Here is a 23,098-nt window from a genome sequence, read left to right as displayed (position 1 = left end):
AGAACTATGCTTTCTAGGCATGGCACAAGCGGAAGTGTGGATTATTATTATTTATTGAATTTATATACCGCCCGGTTCACAGAACAAAATCAAAATATAAAACCACAAAATATATAATCAAAATAAAAAACAACCCAATAACATGCCCCCCATCACATTTTAAAAGGGCATAGGATGTCCAACAGATCAACCAAAGGCCTGGTTAAATAGGAACGTTTTTGCCTGGCACCTAAAGGTGTGTGATGAAGGCGCCAGGCGAACTTCCCTGGGCAGAGCATTCCACAGACGGGGAGCCACTGCAGAGAAGGCTTGTTATCGTGTTAGTTCTCGTCCTTAGTCTACACCAGTTTGTTATCAAATGGGTGTCCTTCCGCAAGATCGTCAATAATGGTCAACTATCTTCCTGAAAGAGCCATTGCCAAATGCTACCAGCTTTGAGGGTTTTTTGTACACTCTTTGCTGCTGTTACACATGTGGCTTGAAGTGTGGGTGTTGCTGCCCCACGTTTTTCACATGTGATGCATGTATAAATCTGCGTTGACTAGGGTGACCTGCAGTATTATTCTCAAACATAGGAGCCAACTCCTAGCAGCTGAGGTGCCTTCGGCCCCCCAATAAAATATTTGAGGGGCCAGGGCCCCACAAAGTTGATGAGCGTTGCCATTCAAATGGTGTACGCATGCTGCATCATGTGATTGATTATGAAAGGCGAGGTTTACCTGCCCTGCCCCCATATTTTATTCAAGTTGGCACCCCTGTTCTCAAGTTTTGTAATTTTATTGTAACTTTTTTTTTTGTAAATTTCTCTGTATGAAAGATGTTAGAAATACTTAAATACATTTTCATTCAGTCTGAAAACAGGCTTTTTCTGTTCTGCGTTAACAACATTCACAGGTGCTCACAACAACCACCTGCAGGAGATATTCAGAAGCACTTCAGTAGTTAAGCACAAGTGCGTTCACCTTTTATCTGATGTACAGCGTTGCAGCCAGTCAGCCGAGCCTCAACAGTTTTCCGGCGTAGGGGGAGGTACGCTGCCTTCCCCCCTGCGTCACAGCCGGCTGCATCATCTGTGCTGGGGACAGCCCCAGCCAATCTGCTGCCAGGGTGTGTGTGGCCGTGGGTCATTTAATTTCGGCACCGCCGGTTGGCTCACTCTTCCTTGCCTTTTCGCCAGATCACCCTACCCACCCACCCTCTTTTCATGCTTTGCTCTGATATGACCTTGCTATGGCAGTTGCCAGTTGCCATGTTGTTGGGGCCGGGTAGGAATTTTTTCCACTTGGCAAATTGGCACCGGCCATTTGGTTTTTCCTACCTAGTAGCAATCGTCACAATTTTTGTGAGGTTAGTCATTGGGTAAGCCTTTGGTTGGTTGGAGGGGAGGTTGTTGCCTCGCCTGCCCCCCTCCTCAGTCGGGGTATCCTGTTAAAGAGATCCGGGTTGTGAATCCTGTCCGAAGCCTGGATGTGGGCTAGGGCCATGTCACAGCCCCTACGGGGACCCCACAGGGTGCCACTATCTGACATAAGTTATAGGGCACCCCCTATCTGTGGTTTACCCTTCCGTGGACTCTCTGCAGATGGGCAGGAGTCAAGATACAGCCTGGCTTCACCACAATGCCTAAGCCAAACCGCTCACATCTGTAACCAATAAAGTTGTGGCCTATTTGAACCCATAAACCAAATATTCCGTGCCAGTGTGATTTATTGTTCTCCTGGTAACTTTGGGGTTTGGGTGCCTTGGCATGCAATCTCACGGTTTGGATTCCAATCTCAGCATCTAGGCAAGTTCTAGCTGGCTCTTCATATTCTGAGGAATAGGACCTCATATTGGTTTGGAGAGGGAAAAGACTTAGGTCTTCTCGTTTTGTTTGCAAGTTAAGTCTCCAAAACAATCCAAGGTGAGCTTCAAATAATTCTTCCTATCTCTGTTGATCCACCTCCTCTGGCGGAGGCAGCTTGCCTCTGGGTGCCAGTTTCTGAGATTCACTAGTGGGAAGAATGCTGTTGCATCCATGTGGGTCTCCCATAGGCATTTGGTGGCCACTGTGAGAACAGGATGCTGGACTACCCGGGCACCCAGCAGACTCTTCTTATGATCTGCAAAGGCATAACATGAACGAAACAACTGAAGCTGCTTCTTGTGGCCCTCCATTTACTTCCAGAGCTCAAGAGGAGGGTTTTACCTGTTGGCGATGGGTTCCGCTCTCGGCTTCGGTACACTGGGCAGAGAGGGCGTTGGAGTGACAGGTGTCGGAGCTATGAGTACTGGGGATGCTATGGGCAAGGGAGCCGCTATAGGCGCTGGAGCTGCAGGAGGAGCATTTGCCGGCGGTGGGCTGACTGGCTTGGCTACTTCAGGCTGTGCTACCGACTGGGAGATGGTTTGTATTCTCCTGCCTTTGGGCGACTCAAAGTTCACCACACTGCCGTTCTTCCTCGGAGTCGAGCACCGGGCTGAGGACTCCTGGCTGATGATGTCACTCTCCTGCTCCGGCCTTATGTCGTTTCCTTCTGTAGTTTGTATTCTGGCTGAAGATGCGGATTAAATCAACAACACAGTTATAGCCTCTTTATTCATCAACTAGGACAGTTGTTTTCACAACTGCAGACCCTCCAAGTGTCCCTATTTTCCAGGGACAGTTGCAGATTTACAGAAGCTGTCCCAGTTTCAGGTTTCATCCCAGAACATCCTGCTTTTCCTTAGGACGTCCCTATTTTTATTGAAGAAATGTTAGAGGGTATGCGACCCCCTGAGCCAAGGAGATAACTAACTAACTATATAATATTTAGAAGACATCTGAAGGAAGCCCTGTACACTGGCGGAGGAAGACTGAGTCGGGGGGGGAGCGCACCGCCCCCAGCAGCGTGATCCCAGTGGGGTGCCATTGCAGCTGCCCCCCTGCCCACACTGGGCACCTCGCCCCCAGGATGCATGCCCTGCCCCTGTGGGCGGAGCACCCTCCCAGGACACGTGCCAGCCCCGCCCCCACCTGCTCTCTGCCCCCCTGGTGCCAGAGAAATGAAGCTCTGCCACTGGCCCTGTATAGGGAAGTTGTTTAATGTTTTATTATGCTTTTATATATGTTGGAAGCTGCCCAGCGTGCTCTAATTTAGCAAAGCTAAAAGCTTTGAAACTGCCAAGCCTGTCCAATATTGTATTTGCAGTTGCCATCCATTCATTGTTACTGACGAGCTCGCGAAACAAATTTTTCAGCGGAACAATAAAGCACTGGACAATTTTGCACCCAACATCAATGATGCTAAGTCTCCCACTGACATAAATGTGACATGATTTCGTAATGGTTCTAGTGGAAGTAGTTGCTGAAATAGATGGCATGTGCTCCCAAAGAGCATTCAGTCAAATACAGCTAAGTGTGTTCCTGTTTGTGGAATTAGCATTTCTTCTCACCTGCTGCCATTTGGACCACTTTTTTCTTGTCTTCAGTTCTTTCCTAGAATGCACACAAAACACTTGGGATAACTTAATAGGACCTGTCAATAACAGAAACACCCAGCACAAATTGCTAATGCAGAACAAATACTGCAGTTCCTCTTCCAGTCCTCACCCACCCAATATTTTGGTGCTAAGTCCAATATGAAATGCCACTAAACATGTGAAATAAGAGCTTTTACGAATCAAAAGATATCAGATACTTACATTCTGGATCTGCATCCTCAGTTGATTGTTAGTGAATTTTAACGACCTGGCAATACTCTGCAGATAATAAATTAGCATGCTGGAAGAGAGAAACACAGGGTCACCACTGAACCACATTGCTCTGGTGCGGAGACAGGAATTGGATTGTAACTGCAAACCATTCATTTCCACAAAGACCAGTAAATGTTGTGTAAACTTCTAACCCTGCAGAGTTGCTGAAACTAAGCAGGTGTGGAGCTGATCAATAAGCTGATCAATACACTGAAATGGGAGACCACTTGCATAAGAGCAGGTTAGGAGAATACCAGATAGCCTCCACTCCAAAATAGACCATGCACCAATCTTCCATTATCAATAAGACTTAAGTACACATTAAACTCCTGATCCAGACCCCTGTGTGAACTATGATGCACACGACTGGACTTCCCATTCATTTCACCGGAGAACTTTGTGTACAATTCCCTTTCCAAGCAACCTTCAATTGAAGTGTTCAGCTGAAGTGGACAGGGTGGCCTTGTTGTATGTGTTATCTTGTGAACCTCCCAGACACCCGAGGACAACATACATGCACAGGTGTATGGCCTCAAACCAGAGACAGCTTGTCACACTGAAAACCCCATTGAAATTAGCAGAATGAAAATAAGTCACAGCTCACTTGGCCCTATCAGCTCGATGGGACGTAGGCCCAAATCCAGACATGTTGTACGCATGCTTGTGTGTGTGTTTATAAATAGGAAGACTGGGAGCTCCTCTCCATTAAAAATAAAAATAAAATCTGGAAAGACAGCATGTCAGGAAGAAAGCTTCAGGTCTAAAGTGTTTCTTTACATGCTACTTTTTCTATGCCTGGGGAGATTTTGTCATGGGAGAGCATATTCCACCATGGTGTCAGTCTGCAGAAGGGTCAAAGGATGTACTGAACATGTAGGTCAACAGCAGCTGTAATGTTGGCAGTGAAATTGATAAAGAGATTTATAGACTTACAAGAGAAGCAATAAAGCAGGCAGGACAACTACAGGGCTGCTCACATAAATCATCATCTTGTGGAACCAGACAGGAAAGTCAGCTTGAATGGTTTCAGACACGATGTCATATATTTTTTCTTGTCCACTAGGGTGAAAAACACTCAGTTGCTCTCTTGGGAGAAAAAAATACCGTATTTTTCACTCCATAGGGTGCACCGGACCATAGGGCGCACCTCGTTTTTAGAGGAGGAAACAAGGGGAAAAAAATATTTTTCTGGTTTTCCTCCTCTAAAAGCCCTGTTTTTTGAGGATCAGCTAAAAGTTTTGTAGCTTTTTTTGCAAAGGGAAAAAAGCCTGTTTTTTGAGGATCAGCTAAAAGATTTGCAGCTTTTTTGCAAAGGGGGAAAACTAAAGCTCCTTTTGCAAAGGGGGAAAAGCAAAGAGGAAAAGCCCCATTTTTATGGGGTTCAACTCACATTTCTGCAGCTTCTAAAAGAAAGGGAGCCTTTCCTACAGTTTCCAGACAGATAATCTAATCAGCCAGTCACATGTAGCTGGGGAAACAAACAACCTCCCTCTGCACTACATTCAACAAAGGAGGGCGGGACTGAAAGGGAGCCGGGGACTCTTATCTCTCTCCCGATCTCTTGCTGATCAGCTGCTGAGCGGGGTCCTTTCAACATCCCCTTTTCTCTTTGTAAAATAAAAAGCAATGATCCTCTTTTGGCCCCTGGGCAATTCAGCTCCAGGGACCACCATTTGCTCCATAAGACGCACAGATATTTCCCCTTACTTTTCAGGAGGGAAAAAGTGTGTCTTATGGAGCGAAAAATACGGTAATAACCCCCAGCATTTTAAGACACTTCATAGTTGCCTTCCGGTATTATTGATTGCATTCATATCCCACCTTTTTCTCCAAGGAGCTCGAAGTGATGTACATGGTTCTGCCCTTCCTCATTTAATCCCCACGACAACCCTGTGAGGTAGGCTAGGCTGAAAAGCAGTGACTAGCCCAAGGTCCCCCAGTAAGCTTCACAGCCATAACTGGAAATCTTGTGTAGGCAGCTGGGCCTGCGTTTGTTTGGGAAGCGGGGAAAGGACTGGGGACAATAGGATGGAGACGAGCACGTCTGAGTTTTGTCTTTCCGAACTTTGTCAGGTTCCTGTGCTGAGCAAGGGTGTGTGCGTGGGCTAGATGACGTCTAAGGGATTGTCTCACTGTAGGATTCTCACACAGCACAACGAACCCCAAATAAAGCCTCACTAGCATCAACTCACCTAAACGGCCCACAGGTGAGGGATGGCTTATAGCGGGCAATAGCAAATATGGTTGGAAGCATACACAAAAACAACATGAAGAGCAGCATAGCCAGGTAGAAGTTATTAGATCTACAAAGAAAGAAATAGTTAATGCCCAGTTCCCCTGCGTAACGGGTTCTAACTACACACTAACTCAGGGCTTGGCAACCTAAGGCCCATGGGCCACAAGCGGCCCATGGGGGGGTCGTTTAACTGGCCCATGGACCCCTGCCACCTGCTCAGGGACCCCCGCCACCCACTAAGCCGGCTCCCATGCACTGCGCTAATCCGGTGTAGAGCAGAGTGGGGACTGCCTTCTGCAACGCTGGCCGGCTTCCCAAGCCAATGGGAAGCTGTACACGCCTCCTCCACACTGGAAGGAGCACCAGAAATAGCATTTGCACATGTGCGCGCGCACACACACATACACACACTCCGGCCCACCACAGCGTCTGCGGGACCGTGAACTGACCCAAGCCACAAAAACTTTGCCGACCCCTGTCCTAACTCATTCACAGCAAATTCTTTTGCTAGGGGAATTCTCCCTTGAGTAGGATTTCCCTCCTCCCTTTGCATCTTACCCATCAAACTTGAATTCCCTACCCCAAAGTCTTCCTTCCACTGTATCCCATAGCTAGGAAGGAAGATATATGGCGGGCATGTCCAACTCCCAAGAGACTGTGATCTACTCCCAGTGTAAAAAAAACTGGCAGTGACCTACCCATTGCCGTCATTGGAGGGAGGAGGAGCGTGTATGGGGTGAGTGGATTGCTCAGAATTGTTGAGCTTTTGCGGGGGGAGGATTGCACAAAGTTTTTTAGCTTCCCCCCATAACTTTTTGTACATAAGGATCCCATGATCTACCAGGATCAGCTAGAGATCTACTGGTAGATCGCAATCTGCTGGTTGGATATCACTGATATATGGCATTGCCCCACTTCAGAAGTTCCTGTTTTGGTTATTGGGGGGGGGGATAAAACCAAGGTCTAACCTGCAAAAAAGTCATTTATCTGGTTGCACCAGAATCAGTGCTGTCAAGTATCCTGTTTTCCCCGGGGAATCTCCCTTATTTCAAGTAGTTTCCAGCTGCTATCCCTTATTTTTTATATCCCTTTAATTTCCCGTTTTTTCAAAGGAAGCAGCTCCTCTCCCTCCCCCTGCTAGCCAGGGACTGGGAAGACCTCGCCTCCTTGCAGCCTCAAAGCAAGCGGGAGCCATTTCCCGCGCTTACAGGCGTCGTAGCCCATGGGCAGCGTTTCCAAAATACAGTAAGCCTACTGTGCGCGTTCACACCAGTGCCGCCCACTTTTGCTTCTGGCTCCGCCCACCACTGCCATGTGACTGTCCCCAGAACAGGTGAGGCTGCTGATCCCTTATTTTCAAATCCGAAACTTGACAGCTATGAATGCCTCATGATGCCCACACTGAAGGTTGCAAGCTAGATTTCTGCGGCCTTCCTTCTGAATTTCCACAATGCCTGTCATTTTTAACAGCTGCTGGAAGCTTACATTTGATTTGTACTACTCTTGTTATCCTGAACATTGCTGCGGCCTATAAAATCAAATGACTACAAAGCGCAAGGGAGGAGAATGAGAAGGTGACAGGAGGCAGTGCCACCTCCCGGAGTAAGAAGGAAGGGAGGTAGTTTGCAGCTGGCTGAGGGCAGAGTAAGGTTGGAAGAGCAGTGCCCCATTCATCTTAATGGGACAGCCTCCTTTGTTCTTTGCTTATCCTGTTATACACACAAACATTCCAAGGTGGCCCTCGCAGCCATTGCATAGCTGTCACCAAAATCAGCAGCCTGCTATCTCCTCTCTACCCCACCCCACCCCACCCCACCCCCAGTAATATTTAATAAAGCATAGCAAGTCACACGGTGGTAAAAAATTGCCCAAGCAGCATCCAAGAAGAGAGGAAGGAAGGTGACCACATCATATCACATCACAGGTTGGGCTTTATTAAATGTTACTGGCCGAGAGAGGAGCAGGGTGGCTGCCGTTTCTGGTGGTTAACCACACAGTTGGCGTTGTTGTGCTGTTGTGCCCTCACTGCTCAGTTGTTATCTGTGCCTTTGGTCTGCCCTCACCGGCCAGTTGTCATCCCTCAGACCTATCCTACATTTCTTGGTCCAGCTTGGCTTTCGGCATTCACCCTGAGCTACCCAGCTCCAATCTTTGGCCCACAGCTCCATCTCTTGCCGAAGTCCCATGCGATCCCAGTGCAGTACAGTCACTTAGAAAATGAACTCTGAACAATTCAATTAACAAAGTGCCATTGAGCTATAGCCTTTTCCTCCCTCTTGTCGGCTTTGAATTGATGACCTGGAGGCGAAGAAGCTGCTTTGCGATCTACGAGAGCTGGGAGGTGGGGAACTTGTGAACCTCCAGATGTCATTGAGCTCCAGCTTCCTTCAACCATTGCTGGGGGTCCCACAACCTCTGGAGGGCTGCAACAGGTCCCCATCCCTCATGGCACCATCGGTGCTAATAAACACACACCTTCCTTTAAGGCATTTGGCACATTCTCAGGATCTACAGTGCCCTGCAAAACTCTACTTCCAGAAGAAACTCAAGGATATATTAAATGGATGCTTGTCGTTGAGGCACCCTGCTAAGGCAGGAATTACATGCAGGGGAATGGCCAGGGCTGAGGGCTGAAGCACCCACTCAGGATCCCCTGTGCCATGCTGGTTATAATAATCATAAACATAAACATAATTTACTATTTGTGCCCCGCCCATCTGGCTGGGTTTCCCCAGCCACTCTGGGCAGCTCCCAACAGAATATTAAAAACATGATAAAACATAAAACATTAAAAACTTCCCGAAACAGGGCTGACTTCAGATGTCTTCTAAATGTCAGGTAGTTGTTTATTTCTTTGACAGCTGATAGGAGGACAGTGTTCTCGAAGCTACTAACATGAGTTTGGCCAAACTGCGGGAGGCAGTGAAGGATAGGCGTGCCTGGCATGCTCTGGTCCATGGGGTCACGAAGAGTTGGACACGACTGAACGACTGAACAACAACAACAAGGAGGGCATTCCACAGGGTGGGCGCCACTACCGAGAAGGCCCTCTGCCTGGTTCCCTGTAACCTCACTTCTCGCAGGGAGGGAACCGCCAGAAGGCCCTTGGAGCTGAACCTCAGTGTCTGGGCAGAACGACGGGGGTGGAGACGCTCCTTCAGGTATACTGGGCCGAGGCCGTTTGTCCTTTCTCCCAGATGCCTCTTCCCCTCTCGCCACTCCACTGCCATGGAATGCCCATGCTGCTTTGCTTCATTTTCACCCTTTGGCATCTGAGAGGCAGGCACGACACACCCACTCCATCAGCTGCCCCTCACTGGCTGGCCTTATTTGCATCACTGCCACCCCTCTCAAGCTGCCCCGGACTTCAACCACGAACTCTGCACCTAATGTTACTACTGGCAATGAGAATTGAGACTGCAGTACACCGAGAGGGAGCTTAACTCTCTCCCCTCACCCCAACTCCTTGTTCCCTGTAAAAATCACACGCACAGCCTCCCCAACTGTGTTTCTGGCATCAGATCACTAACGCCGTCTAGGAAAGGAGGGGGGTCTTCACAGTGAAGAGGCCACTGTTGATTTTATCTGTATTTTGATGGTTTTGTAAATGTCTACTTAAAAGTTTATTGATCACTGTTTTTTTTATAAATATTTTCTACTATTTCTTATAAATCACTTTAAAACCTTTTTTTTTAAAAAAAAATTAAGCAGTCTATACGTTTTGTTACATAAATAAACAAACCAATTAAAGGTGAGCGATTGGAAATCTGCTTCCCGGATGTTTGTTTCCACCAGCCCCAGCCCCCAGTAGTTGTTACTTTTTTAATATTTTTTTTTAAAAGCAAGACACACCCATTCATTTAATATATACAAGCAGAAGTTACTGTTTTCCACCTCCCTAGATTGGTGTGAACCCAACAAAGTCCTACTTAGAGGAGACCAATCAAAATTAGTGCACCTAAGTTAATTGTGTGCGCATTAAGTTCAGTGGGTCTACACTGAGTAGGACTAGCATTGGATACAACCCTAGGGCCATCTTACTTATTCACTGACTAACCTACCTTGATGCTCTGAAGACTTGCTGATGGGGGACATTGCAAGTTAGCACAGCCCAGCTCCGCAGGTACATGAGCCCTATCAGCTTGAGAACGTTGAACGCTGGGAGGCAGGGCGAAAAGAAGGCTCCCATCCTAGGAGAGAAAACAAGCATCGTCCCCCCAAGCAGTGATGAATTTGGGGAAAGGAAGGCACGGTGGAGAGGGGAGATATAGGTAAGCAGGCTTGCCATCGGTCATCTCAGAACAGGTGGGGTAATTGCGAGCTCTCTCAAGACATGTACACATGACATTTTATTCCCAAATCAGTGGAGACTGAGTACCTGTACTTGTTTCTTCCTGTGTAGCTCACACACAATCTAGATCTATCACATAAAAAGTTATTTTGAACCACTATGAGATTGTATTGAAATGTGTTAACTGTTTATTTGTTTGTTTGTTTTCTGCCTTATTTATATGTTATTGCGCTTTTGATATGATTAATAGTGACTGCAATCTTTGTTTAATTTTTAATGGCATTCTGAGCCACTTTGAGCTCAGTATTATTGACGGAAAAGTGGAATGCTAATATTGAATAAAATTAAAATAAAATCAATTGCAATTACAATTACAACTTAAAAAAAAACACACCACAACTCCCACAAAATTCCATATGTGTACTCACTTACCAAATCATCCCTTGATTGTAGACCAAATGCAGGACATTTTCTGCTATTTTGAATTCTCCATATTCTGGCTGCAAGGTAAACAAAAGTACAGGACTAGGAAGCCACTCTTTTTTCAGAGTAAATATTCATCTATGGCACTCTTAATGTAATAATAATTCCCCACAGCCTGTTGTCAATATAATTCTTTGCCCTAAAGAGAGCAGATCTGGCTGAAACACCAGGCGATGCTTGCTGTAAAGCAAAGATGGGGAACATTGCATCGTGGCTAAATGAAATTATTGTTAACACTAACTTAGAAGAGCAGACTTTGTAACCAGTTAGCAAGTTAAAACAACAGTGCTTTGGCCCCCGGTTTAGATCTGCCCATTTTAGGAACCCCCAAAGAAAGAGCAACAAGATGGACAATGTATAGAATGGGCACTAAAGGATGTGGAACAGCACCACCTATTGACTGGAGGTGTTCTAATAATCACAAATACAATCGTCAGTAGTGGTAGGGAAACTGTGGCCCTCCAGATGTTGTTGGGCTGCAGCTCACATCAGCCCCACCAGAGTTACTAATGGTCCAACAACATCTGCAGGTTCCACAGATCCCCCACCATTGTGTTAGAGCGAAAGGGCTGGGCGATGCAATATAGGGATGTAGTTTTCAGCAGCTACCTCCATGCCTGTGTAATGTGCCCCCACTTTTTACCTCCCCTTCTCCTTCTTTACTAATATGTACTCACAAATTTGCTTTCCAAATCCCAGCACCAACAGTCACTTAAGTATCGGACAAAAAGCCCACGGAAGAAGTCAATCAACAGGATGCTCGCCACGGTGAAGAGCATGTCAATAATCGACAGCTTCAACATTTCCTGAAACAGGAAGGATGCAAAACTATCACATTCCAGGGCAAGGGATGCTTCTCTGTGCCTTCCATTGTTGCCAGGAACAGGGATTGATGGATCAAACTATTTCTATTCTGCGTCAATGTCACACACGCTTTAGTCATGGGTAGGAATGTCAGAGAATTCAAAAAAAAATGCAGATATGGGAGTAGAAATTGCCTAACAAAGTTTGTCTGTCACATGTTTGGAATGGAAACCAATCCAGTGAATACAATTGGCCCAGCAACATTTTGAGGGAAACAGAATCCCCATCCCTGATCCAAAAGCTAACATATAAGGGGCTCAACAGATCTCCACGGTGGAACCATTCATCAATCCTGCTGCCATCACTGCAGAGACCTTGTCTTGGGTACCTGCCTGTCTAATCTCACATAAAGGTCAAACCTACTTGACCAACATAGGTCTCCCAGCATTGATCTTGGTGGCTTTGAGTGTTGGATTCATAAGATGCTGTCTTGTTGGTCACCATGCTGATGGGTAGAGCATAGCTTTGAGTGTGATTGTCAACCAGAAGAAAGGTGCTGGTCCTCATAATGTGCATAATGGGAATGATCGTTGAAAAGTTGTCTTCTCTAACAGTTTTAGTAGCTGAGGTAGTGGTGGCAACCACTGTGGTGCTTCCATTGTTGTGAACTTCAGATTCCTGAAATCACAGAGCAAAAGTTAAACTCATAAACTTAAGCTTTAAGAAGGTGGTTCTTAAAATATCCTGGTTCCAGCCAGTTTGGAGATTTAGATCTTTTAGGACAGAGCTAGGGAACCTGTGGTCCTCTAGGTACTGCTGGACTCCAACTCTCATCAGCCAACAGCCAATGGTCAGGAACAATGGGAATATGGAGTACACCACATTTGGAGGGTGACAGATTCTCTTCTACCCCTTATAACAGCCCTATAAGGTCCTGTATATTCTGGCGTATAGGACTACTTATTAATCCAGGAAAATCTTCTCAAAAGTCGGGGGTCGTCTTACACGCCGGGTGGAGAATCTGCGGTCGAGTATATCTCAAACTCTATATTTTAACTGAAAAAGTTGGGGGGGTCGTCTTATACGCCCAGTCGTCTTATACGCCAGAAAATATGGTATATCAGTGGGCACAGCATCGTACCAAGTGGGAGCAGTTCAGAGGAGAGCAACAAAGTGTGAGATAACCAGCCTCATATAGCCAGCATACTTAAGTCTAATTAATGCATGAAGGGGTTAATGCCATAGAATAAGCTGTCCTGTCTGTTGGTCTCTTCTTTATGGAAATACTGTTTTTGTATTTTGACTTGTTATCCACCTTGAGTTCCTCAGAAAAAAAACAGATGGAACAGAAATGCCAAAAACATAAATAAAAAGCATAGAGCTTACACCCCAAAGATGGTCGAGATTTGCAACTTACAGCGATGCTCATGCTGTCCACTTTGTCCAGAAGAGCAATGATCAAACTGTATAGATTTCCCAGATATAAGACAAGAACTCTGTCAAAACAAAAAACAGAAACGCCAAGTGCAGAAAGCTACCATCAGTTATCAGTGCTATATAGGAAACTGATTTATATTGAGTTAGACACTTGGGAAAGATGGAGGGCACAAGGAGAAGGGGACGACAGAGGATGAGATGGTTGGACAGTGTTCTCGAAGCTACTAACATGAGTTTGGCCAAACTGTGAGAGGAAGTGAAGGATAGGCGTGCCTGGCGTGCTCTGGTCCATGGGGTTACGAAGAGTCGGACACGACTGAACGACTGAACAACAACAGACACTTGGATCCGTTCCAGCTTCTTCTTGCCTACACACTGAGTGGCAGTGGCTTCCCAGGATATCAGACAGGGGATATTTCCAACCCTACCTGGAGATGCCGGGGATTAAACCTGGGACCTTCTACGTGCAAAATAGATGCTCTGCCACCCAACCACTGCATCCCCATTGTACCATACAGTAAGCCTGGGCAATGTATTGATACATCAGCCAGGACCAGTTTGAGGATCAGATCGCGATGGCGTCTTTACCCGGTAGTATATCGTGGGTGGGGCTTGTCTGCCACTCAGCGCCTTGCCTTTTTCCTCCCTGAGCCAGGCGCTGGTGGTGGAGGGAGCGGTGGCAATTTTAGCCTGGCGCCTCTCAGGGCCAATGCTCCTCGCTCCATGTGCCAGGCACTGACGACAAAGGGAGCAGCAGCAGTTTCACCCTGGCATCTTTTGGGACCGGGGGGGGGGGTTGATGCTCCTTCCTTTTCAACATTGTGATGTGTCACTATATTGCGATGTTTAGCTGGTGATACACCGCCATGTTGAAAACCTGGCATCACCCAGCCCTACCATAACAGACAAAAATATGACCTACAATTAGTCCAGCCCCCCCCCCATCCCATACCTGGCAAGCTGAAAGCGTAGGGTTGTTCGAGGGTGGTACATCTCTAGTGCAGCAACCAATTCGAAGGCAGAAGGAGCGAGCATTGTGATGAGGGAGACAACAACACTTACCTGGAAAGGAGAGTGACACGTGTGATTTTTAGCAGGGGTCCCTGTGGAATTCAACCTTTTGCTAAATGGGGTGCAGAATAACATCTCGGATTAATGTTCAGATCAAACTGCTGCTCTCTCTTGGATTCCACACTTCTACGTAAGCTGTGGCTCTCAGTTCTTGCCTCAAACCCCGTATTCAAAATAAGGTTTAAAAATGTGTATTTTGAGAGAAAACGTGTTTTAAAAACCTGTATTTAAGAGTGGATAGCCCAGTAACAAAGGTCAATTATTACCTCATTCTTTTCCCAGAGTGTTAGCTCCTTTTTCGTGCGCTCTAATTTCTGGGATCGATCCACTACGAAGTAAATGATGTAAATGCTTCCGGCGAGTGAGAGGAGAACAAGGATGTTGGCGATGATCCTTAAGCTTATGGTCACGGCCCTTTACACGTGGGTAGGACAAAGTATTGTTATTGCTTCAGCAAGTCATTTTCATCTTGTTTCAAAAGGACAGGAGGAAGACAATTTGCTGGGAAATGATACATATACATACATGTTTGTGCTTTTCTTTTTTTCCTGTTCTTCTAGTATGGCTTCCTGTGATGGGAGAAACACAGAAATAATAGCATGTAGCAGCGGTGTCAACCTGAATAAAACATTGGGGGCGGGGCTTACGTGCCCTGCCCCACATAATCAATCACATGATGCAGTGCATGCTTACCATTTGAACGGCAATGCCCATCAGCTTTGGGGGGCAGCCCCCTCAAATATCTTATTGGGGGGCAAAGGTCCCTTTGCCCCTAGGAGTTGGCTTCTATGGCATGTGGTGAGCTTCGTGGGACTTGCTTCTGAGTAGACATGCGTAGGATTGCATTGTTGGGTCAGCCCCCTTTTGGACTCTCCTGTCCCCCTCTAAGGCAGACACAGGCAAACTCGGCCCTCCGGATGTTTTGGGACTACAACTCCCATGATCCCTAGCTAACAAGACCAGTGGTCAGGGATGATGGGGATGGTAGTCCCAAAACATCTGGAGGGTCAAGTTTGCCTGTGTTAGAGTGCAAGTCAAGCTTTTTAGGAGCCCCAGCCCCTTTTTGTTGTTTTTACTACCCTCAGCCAGAAAAGAGAGGCAGACCATTTGAATACTTATAATAGGTTTTAGGAGTGACCATGTGCTGCTATTTCCACGTCCAGTTAGGTTTTACTAGATGATTACTATTCTCTCTTTAGAAATGCAAGGCTTTATCGTTTATTGGCAGGTCTAAATGCCCTGTAGCTAGTAATCCATTAAACGAAGAGCTCTTAATTCTTCTTAAGTCATCTATTTCCTTGGGGGGAAATAGAATCTCTGGTTTTTTCCATGGATCCCTTCAGGGTTCTGTCTGCCGTTTGCAGAGCTGCATCTACAAACAATTACTACTGAACAGTGTTACTTTCAAACACTAACAAGAATTGCACCTTAATGTCTTGCATTTTTCTTTTCTTTTTGCATTCGCTCCATAACATATTTGCCTCATGCACAACAATCGCAGGCAGGCATCTCTTCCGGCTACAGAGACGAGTTGCTTACCCTGATGCTATTAACTATGGCAGCTGATTTGCTCTCTGCAGCCTCAGGGTTGCCAATGAGATAATCCCAGGCACAGAAGACCCGCCAACAAAACGTGTAATTTTCATCAGAAGCGCTTGCTAGGCTCATCCTTGAATTTTTAGCCATCCTGGATAAAAGCAGCGGAGATGTCACATAAATGTGAGTTACTCAAGGACTGGTTCATACATGCACCTGATCCCCAATCACCAAATTCCTCCGTTGAATGTGCGAACTGTTTGAACAGGCACTGAATGATAATAACGCTCCGATTGCAAATGGCTAATCGTTAATAATTTTAATACTAATCCTCCCATTGAGGTACAAGAATTCTGGAGGCAAAAGAGTTAAAGATCTCCCATGCCTGGTTGCAATCTCTTTGTTGATCTCAAACCAACCCCCTACCACACATGATCAGGGTTTTGTTTTTTTAAGTCAACTAGAAAGGGAAAACTACACAGCAAGGTAAAGGTAAAGGGACCCCTGACCATTAGGTCCAGTCGCGAACGACTCTGGGGTTGTGGTGCTCATCTCGCATTACTGGCCGAGGGAGCCGGCGTACAGCTTCCGGGTCATGTGGCCAGCATGACTAAGCCACTTCTGGCGAACCAGAGCAGCACACAGAAATGCCGTTTACCTTCCCACCGGAGCAGTACCTATTAATCTACTTGCACTTTGACATGCTTTCGAACTCTAATATGGCCTTCAATGATGGTTCATCCTACACATCATGCTCCTCATTGCAAATGCTATGGGAGATGGCTTGCAAAAATGGTTATGTGACTTACCCCTCAATAAATCAGCACACCTGTCTGGCACAGGTGTAGCCAAGATGACAAAAGAGGGAATGGGTTTGCACCAAATTTACACGTGCAAATGTGTAGCTGCGAATTAAGAAATTATCACTATAATTTAAATGGAAATGCAAGGCATCTTGCCACTATAGGGAAGACTGTGGCTAGGTTGTGCGGGTGCCAGTTCAGTCTGCTGCCCAGATGTTACCTGCAGGTGAGAAACTTTATGGCTCCTCCACCTGTTCCTCATTCTATTGTGATTCATCTCGAAACCAGACTTGGACCAGGTAGCTCTTCAAATAAATAGAGGATTTGTCCTGAGAGATGACTGTCCATGCTCAAATGGGTATTCCCTACCACAGAATATCTTTTCTAACTAGTCCTGCTCCTAAATACTGTTTTTAGCAGCAGTAGGGAATCATGTATGGTTCAATAAAAACACCACCAAACCATCTTTGCTTATTTATGCCTTTGCTTATTTACACATTTTTCAATCCTAGCCAGTTCGTTTGCTAGCAAATGAAGTAAGGTAAGCATGGCGGGGGCAGCAATTCCAGTTGGATAACTTTAGCCCAGGTTTTTTTTTTTTGGGGGGGGTGAACAGAGGATTTGATACTGCTCAGTTTGACTGAGTGTGTGTGTTCCAATGCAGTGGGGTGTTGTTTGGAAACCCCCTTCCAGACAAACCCATGCTGTCTGCCTCTGTTTCCCTGCCCAACAGTGGCGTAGGAAGGGAGGGGCGTAGGGGGCGGTGTGTTCCGGGTTCCAGGGGAGGGGGTGACACTCCCTGGCCCCTCCTGCCACTCTCTGCTGCCCGGCACCCCATCTGTGCTGCTCCACGGACGGCTGGGGCAGCCCCACGAGCCACCACTCGCCCGGCGGTTCCCCCAGTCGCCGCGGGAGCAGCAGCGCCGGGCAGGATGCACTGTGCATGCCTGGAAGTTCCGGGCATGCACAGTGCATCCAAGTTGGCGCCGCTGCACCCGTGGTGACCAGGCGACCTGCCTAGCTGGCAGCGGGGCGTGGGGCTGCTCCGGATGGGGCAGCCCCATGTCCTGCCGCCCGGTTGCCGTGGGAGCAGCAGCACCAGGCTGGATGGACTGCACATGCGCGGCCCGTCCCGACATGCGTCGTGACGCCGTGACGCCCCGCCCCCAGGGGGGGTGCCTCCGCGCTGCTGCCCCGGGCGGCACGGAGGCTTCCTCCGCCACTGCTGCCCAACTCCCTGACCCCTTACAACTCTGGATTGCTTCGGGTAGCCCAACTCAGGGCAACCATGACCTGACTTGGACAAAGCCTGGATCCCGCCCTGAATTGGCCCATCTTTGGATTTGGGATTCAGAAATTGGCTGAACCTGTTGCCCAGCCCCTACTTGCTTGTCCTCCCCCACATGCCCCGTAGCAACCATTTTGTGACCAGCACCCGCAGCACTTTCTCGAAATTCAAAAATATCTGCACCGAGCCCCCAGAGGTTGGCGAATCCTGCCTGAAGCAAAAGAGCTGCATTACTTCTTTAAGAGGATGATGAAGCTGTAAGCAAAGACGGCCATTCCGACGAGGAAGTAAGCAAGGGGCAGCCGGTAGCCTGCTGTCCCAATCTTCCGCGCCTGTCCGTAGTAGCCGTAGAATAAAACCGAGTACTGGAGGTAACCCTGTGGAGACACCAATGAAATAAATCAGCATCTGGTAGGGTAGCCACCCAGTCCATCTAAAGAAGAAAGGCCCAATCAATCTCTGATATGACATTATGATTTTTCGCCTTGCCCCCAAAGACCAGATCGTATCCAGATCTTGTGCAGATTCTTCTTGCCCGGCAGGGATGCTCTTGCTGGGAGTGCTTCCAAAGGGCTCTCCAGCCAGGATCTGTAATAACAAAGCAAAGCTTTAAACAGACCCTAAAATAGGGTGTCCCTATTTTCCAGGTACAGTCCTGGATTTACAGAAGCCATCCCAGTTTTTGATTTGATCTCAGGGGCTGGACTGAGGAGGAATGGTGGGAGCTGCCCTCCCCCCAGCACCTTCCAAGAAGAGAATAGCAGTACAGTGGTACCTCTACTTACGGACGCAATCCGTTCCGGGGTGCCGTTTGCACCCCGAAAAGTCTGTAAGTAGAGCGCCGTTTCTGCGCATGCGTGTGACGCGATAGAATGTTCCTGCACATGCGTGAAGCGTGCAGTTTGCTCCTGTGCATGCGCGAAGCACGCAAATTGCTCCTACGCTAGCGCGCAGCCAGAAGTAAACACTTCCGGGTTTGCCGCGTTTGTAACCTGAAAAAACGCAACGTGAAGCAAACGCAACTAGAGGTAAGACTGTATAGATTTAGAACGGTGGTCTGCAGAAGGGCATAGTTCAGAGGCTGTAGAGGGGGAAAGCTGGGAAATATTGGGGGAGCAGCAAGATAAAAAGCACCGGGGGAGCGTAAGCTGGCAGACTCCGTGTCTTTGGAGACCGTTCCTCATCCTTCCTCTCCCAAAACTAGGCAGGTCATGAGAGTAACAGAATAGAAATCTCAGAGGCAGAAAACACTGACTAGCTGGCGCAGGGGTGACGTAGATTAGGAGGGACTGAAGGGGTGGGACTTGACTTGGAGCCACGCCATTACTTAATAGAGACAGTGTTCCTTTGTGCCTCTCTGTGAATACTGAATAAATTACGTGGTTAAGAACTCTTTTCAGTTATCTGCTTTTTGACTGCCACTGGGGAAGGGATCGTAATTTCCTAAAAGCTTGACACTTGACCCCAGAATGTCCTGCTTTTCCTTAGGATGTCCCTATTTTCCTCAGATAAATGTTGGAGGGTGTGCAGTTATGCGACTCCAAGAGCCAAGGAGATAAGTAACTATATAATTTTTAGAAGACTTCGGAAGGCAGTTCTGTAAGGGAAGGTATGTTATGTTTAATGTTTTATTATGTTTTTATATATGTTAGAAGCCGCCCAGATTAGCTGGGGCAACCCAGTCATATGGGCTGGGCCTAAATAATAATAATAATAAGAAGAAGAAGAAGAAGAAGAAGAATGGAATAGGGCGTCCTTATTTTCATTGGAGAAATGTTGGAGGGTATGTGAAAACAGCTCAGGACCGCAATACCTCAAGGACTGCCTCTTTGCATATGAACCTAGGTATTTATTGCTTTAGTTTTTAAATTGTATCAAGATGTAAAACACCTGGGGCGGCTCTTTTGAGGGCCAAAAGCCAGTATATACATGCTTTATTTTATAAATAAATAAATAAATAAATAAATAAATAAATAAATAAATAAATAAATCAGCGAGCACATACCATGCCAAATCTCCCCCACCACACCCCAGCAGGCAGACAGCAGTGTACCTAACACTGAATTGAATTCCTGTTTTTATAGTACAATTTTACTGGTGTGTGTGTGTGTGTGTGTGTGTGTTTTTAATGTTGCATCTGTTTTTTAATGATTTTTTTGTTTTTGTTTTGCTTTTGGTATGATGTTATATTTTTGTATACCGCTTATAGATTTTTTTTTTTTAAAAAAATACTGACAACAAACTTCTGAATAAATAAATAAGAACTCTCCACACATCCCACCAAGAAATACCATCCAACAAGGATTGCTTACCTCTGGTAAAACAACAAATGTTCCTGTCATGATGGTGAGAACAATATTGATTCCAAATAGCCATCTCAAAAAAATAAAATATGAGGCAACTCCAGAGCCAAAGTGACCTTCAACCACAAAAGGGGGGTAGTATTAGCGTTATTATTCTATTCTATTCTATTCTATTCTATTCTATTCTATTCTATTCTATTCTATTCCCTTCACTCCCATGGTCCCAGGACAGGTTACAACAATTAAAACACAATATTAAAAAGAGTTTCTAACAACTTGCCCCCACAGAAATAACGTGGGCCCTAAAAACATATTATCTGAAGTGTCAAAAGTCTGGGCCTTCAGCATTTGGCGGTAGCTGCATTTAACAAAGGTCCCTCCTGTGGGGAGGGAGTTTAGCAACTTAAGAGGCTACCACAGAGAATGCCCTCTCCCAGCTATTAGGAGAAATTCACAGAAAAATGATGGTGAATTTTCACACCGCCATTTAATCATCATCATCATCATCAGGGCTTTTTTAGCCGGAACTCAGAGGAACCCAGTTCCTGCACTTCTCAGATGAGCACAACTGCCATGCTAAGAGATCAAGGAAGGCGTTCATGGTGAGTTCCAGAACCTCATTTTCTGGAAAAATAGCACTGATAATAATCACAAACTGATTCAGAAATGGGACGAAGTAAACTTTAAATTCGGGGCAGGGGGGATGACAAATTGACATTGACAGATTCTTCCATCCTTTCTTCCAAGTAGAAACATGCAAGATTGCAGTGTTACTCTGAGGGAAGTGTGCTATAGAACCTCAGCTCAAGAATAAGGGAATGTTGATTTAAATTTTTATTGGCTCAATATGAAAATGTTGAAAGCATCTATCTATCTTCTATCTAATATAATATAATATTTTCAATAAGCCAAAGAGAAAGCCTTATTCGTAGCACTTTTCCATGGTAGGCAACATCTTAGCCTCCCTCCATACTTACTCTCTATTTTCTTGATTCTCATTTCCCAGGGAATAAAGATGACCACAAAGTTATATGCAAGCCGAAGAAATTTTCGCCACAGCTAGGAAAAACACAGACATATCAGAAACAGCTTTAGTTCACATGAAAGAAATACACTCTGCCCACACAAGGGATCGTTCTCAACATTTAGGTCCCATCTGCACAGTACATTCAGAGCAGTGTTATACCACCTTAAACAGTCACGGCTTTCCCCAAGGAATCCTGGGAAGTGTATTTTGTTAAGGGCTTGGAGAGTTCTTAGGAGGACCCCCCTCCCCCATTCCTTTCACAGAACTACAATTCCCAGAGTGGTTAAAAAAATAATAATTATTAAATTTGTTGTTGTTGTTATTGTATTATTTATACCCCACCCATCTGGCTGGGTTTCCCCAGCCACAACCAAGTCTTCTGTATTAGCTTTTAATGTTTGATCGCATTATTATTATTATTATTATTATTATTATTATTATTATTATTCTGCTGGAAGCTGCCCAGAGTGGCTGGGGAAACCCAGCCAGATGGGCGGGGTATTAACAACAACAACAACAACAACAACAACAACAACTTTTGTGTTCATATCATATGTTGCAAGCCACTTGGGGCACACTTTTTGGCAAAACAAAATACAAACAAACATATGACTACAATGACGTGGGGGACCCCCAGTGTCCCCCTCAAACCTGGCCCAGAGGAGAAAGTTTTCTGACATTTGATAACATGTATTTCTTTTAAAATACCTCAGACATTTTGCTCATGGAGTAACTCTCCATTTCATGCTGAACTGCACTTCGGGGATAATTTCTCATTTGACCCTTTCGCTCCAAGGTATTGAGAAAGCAATAACATTGCCGTGCCTATGATGGTTCAGCCCATTAGTCAATTCTCTGGTCACTAGTTGCTCATGCACAGTCAATTTCTTTCGAGCCAGATTTTTTGTTAACTCATGAATAATCAATGCCGTGGTCAGAGCTAATTAATTTCACGGGTCTTCCAAGGCTTTATTGCTGTAAGTGGAAGTATTTTAATTAAACAAAAAATTAACAGATGGCACAGGCCTTCTCGATCAATCAGAAAACCACACCAATGGCACAGATAAAGCTTTACAGGCAATATATTGTAAAGCAGCAAAGGGGCACCTGCTGGCCTCCAGATGTGGCTAGCCTACAACTTCCATGGGGTGTATGGGGTGTTAGGGGAGGGTTAGTGTTATGTATTCAGTGGTCTGTGTTTGTCTGAGCTTGAGTCTGGGCTACGGATTCCGAGCTCCTGTGTTCTGATTCAATACATGATGTCCAATCACAGAACATTTCAGGATTTGGGCCTCTGCCATTGGCCCTTGAACTCTGAGTCGTGATTCGCAGCTTGGAAGTTTAGACAGCCAATCACGTTGGGAGTGGGAGAGGCCCAGGCTTTCAGGAATGTATATAAGCAGTTTCTTTGCCAGTTTCCCAGTTATGTGGTTCAATAAAGGTTCTTGCTGTTATCGCTGTGTCTTGCCTTGTGGGAACCCACCTACACTTCAGTAAGTAAGTACCTCTGGTGAGGGACACGTGCTCCTTCTAGGGTGGTTTGTCCACCTTTGGCCCCACCCTGCACTCAGCTCCCATCTGTGGCTCTTAGAAGCTGTCAGCATGTGACAGCAGCCACACTCCAGGAACAGCTTTGATGGGTCGGCTAAACCAGGTGACGGTAGCCGATGGCTCTCAAACCCTCGATGAGTCAGCAACTTCCTCTGCATGTGAAAACAGGCTCCAGTGGATTGAGTGAACAAGACCATTAGTGGCTCCAACAGCCAAGAAGGTGGTTTCTGCACATTCCGGAGAGGGAAGTGTGGGGCAGATGGGGCTTGTCAACCTGGGAAGGTAGCCCATCTAGGAGAAGGAAAACTCTGGTCCTAAACCTCCACTGCCTTGTGGGTTATCATCAGGAGAAGAAAAGGCTAAGGGGTAAACACTACCATTTATTAATTTCTAGGGTTTAAGGGATCCCTCCCAAATCGGTAACAATATTTTGGAAAATGGTTCTCAAAAGGCTCGGCTGCATCTTGAAATATTGACACTAAACTTGGCACAAGGGCTCCTGAGGTGGGGGAGGCAGATTTTGTCAATGTTGCTGTCTGCCATTTTGAATCAAG

General features: G+C 46.2%; 1 protein-coding gene across 1 annotated transcript in view; it reads right to left on the bottom strand.

Annotated features, from left to right (window-relative positions):
- The window catches only part of TMC3 (transmembrane channel like 3), a 29,342-nt gene that overhangs the window by 1,141 nt on the left and 5,103 nt on the right, over nucleotides 1–23,098 (bottom strand). Inside the window, exons 4-21 of the mRNA XM_033167399.1 lie at nucleotides 20,944–21,025; nucleotides 19,976–20,082; nucleotides 18,153–18,251; nucleotides 17,898–18,040; nucleotides 15,576–15,723; nucleotides 14,562–14,605; nucleotides 14,303–14,450; nucleotides 13,918–14,027; nucleotides 12,946–13,024; nucleotides 11,952–12,206; nucleotides 11,402–11,530; nucleotides 10,674–10,741; nucleotides 10,012–10,140; nucleotides 5,907–6,017; nucleotides 4,648–4,773; nucleotides 3,664–3,742; nucleotides 3,415–3,457; nucleotides 2,189–2,534 (exon numbers count right to left, since the gene is read on the bottom strand). Coding sequence (XP_033023290.1) covers nucleotides 2,189–2,534; nucleotides 3,415–3,457; nucleotides 3,664–3,742; nucleotides 4,648–4,773; nucleotides 5,907–6,017; nucleotides 10,012–10,140; nucleotides 10,674–10,741; nucleotides 11,402–11,530; nucleotides 11,952–12,206; nucleotides 12,946–13,024; nucleotides 13,918–14,027; nucleotides 14,303–14,450; nucleotides 14,562–14,605; nucleotides 15,576–15,723; nucleotides 17,898–18,040; nucleotides 18,153–18,251; nucleotides 19,976–20,082; nucleotides 20,944–21,025 — 2,246 coding nt within the window. The remainder of the gene's footprint in view (nucleotides 1–2,188; nucleotides 2,535–3,414; nucleotides 3,458–3,663; nucleotides 3,743–4,647; nucleotides 4,774–5,906; nucleotides 6,018–10,011; nucleotides 10,141–10,673; nucleotides 10,742–11,401; nucleotides 11,531–11,951; nucleotides 12,207–12,945; nucleotides 13,025–13,917; nucleotides 14,028–14,302; nucleotides 14,451–14,561; nucleotides 14,606–15,575; nucleotides 15,724–17,897; nucleotides 18,041–18,152; nucleotides 18,252–19,975; nucleotides 20,083–20,943; nucleotides 21,026–23,098) is intronic.

This window comes from Lacerta agilis, chromosome 13 (assembly GCF_009819535.1).
Source record: "Lacerta agilis isolate rLacAgi1 chromosome 13, rLacAgi1.pri, whole genome shotgun sequence".
In the NCBI taxonomy this organism is placed as follows: Eukaryota; Metazoa; Chordata; class Lepidosauria; order Squamata; family Lacertidae; genus Lacerta; species Lacerta agilis.
Note: the sequence above shows the minus strand (reverse complement) of the source record. Positions and strands in the feature narration are given on the sequence as shown.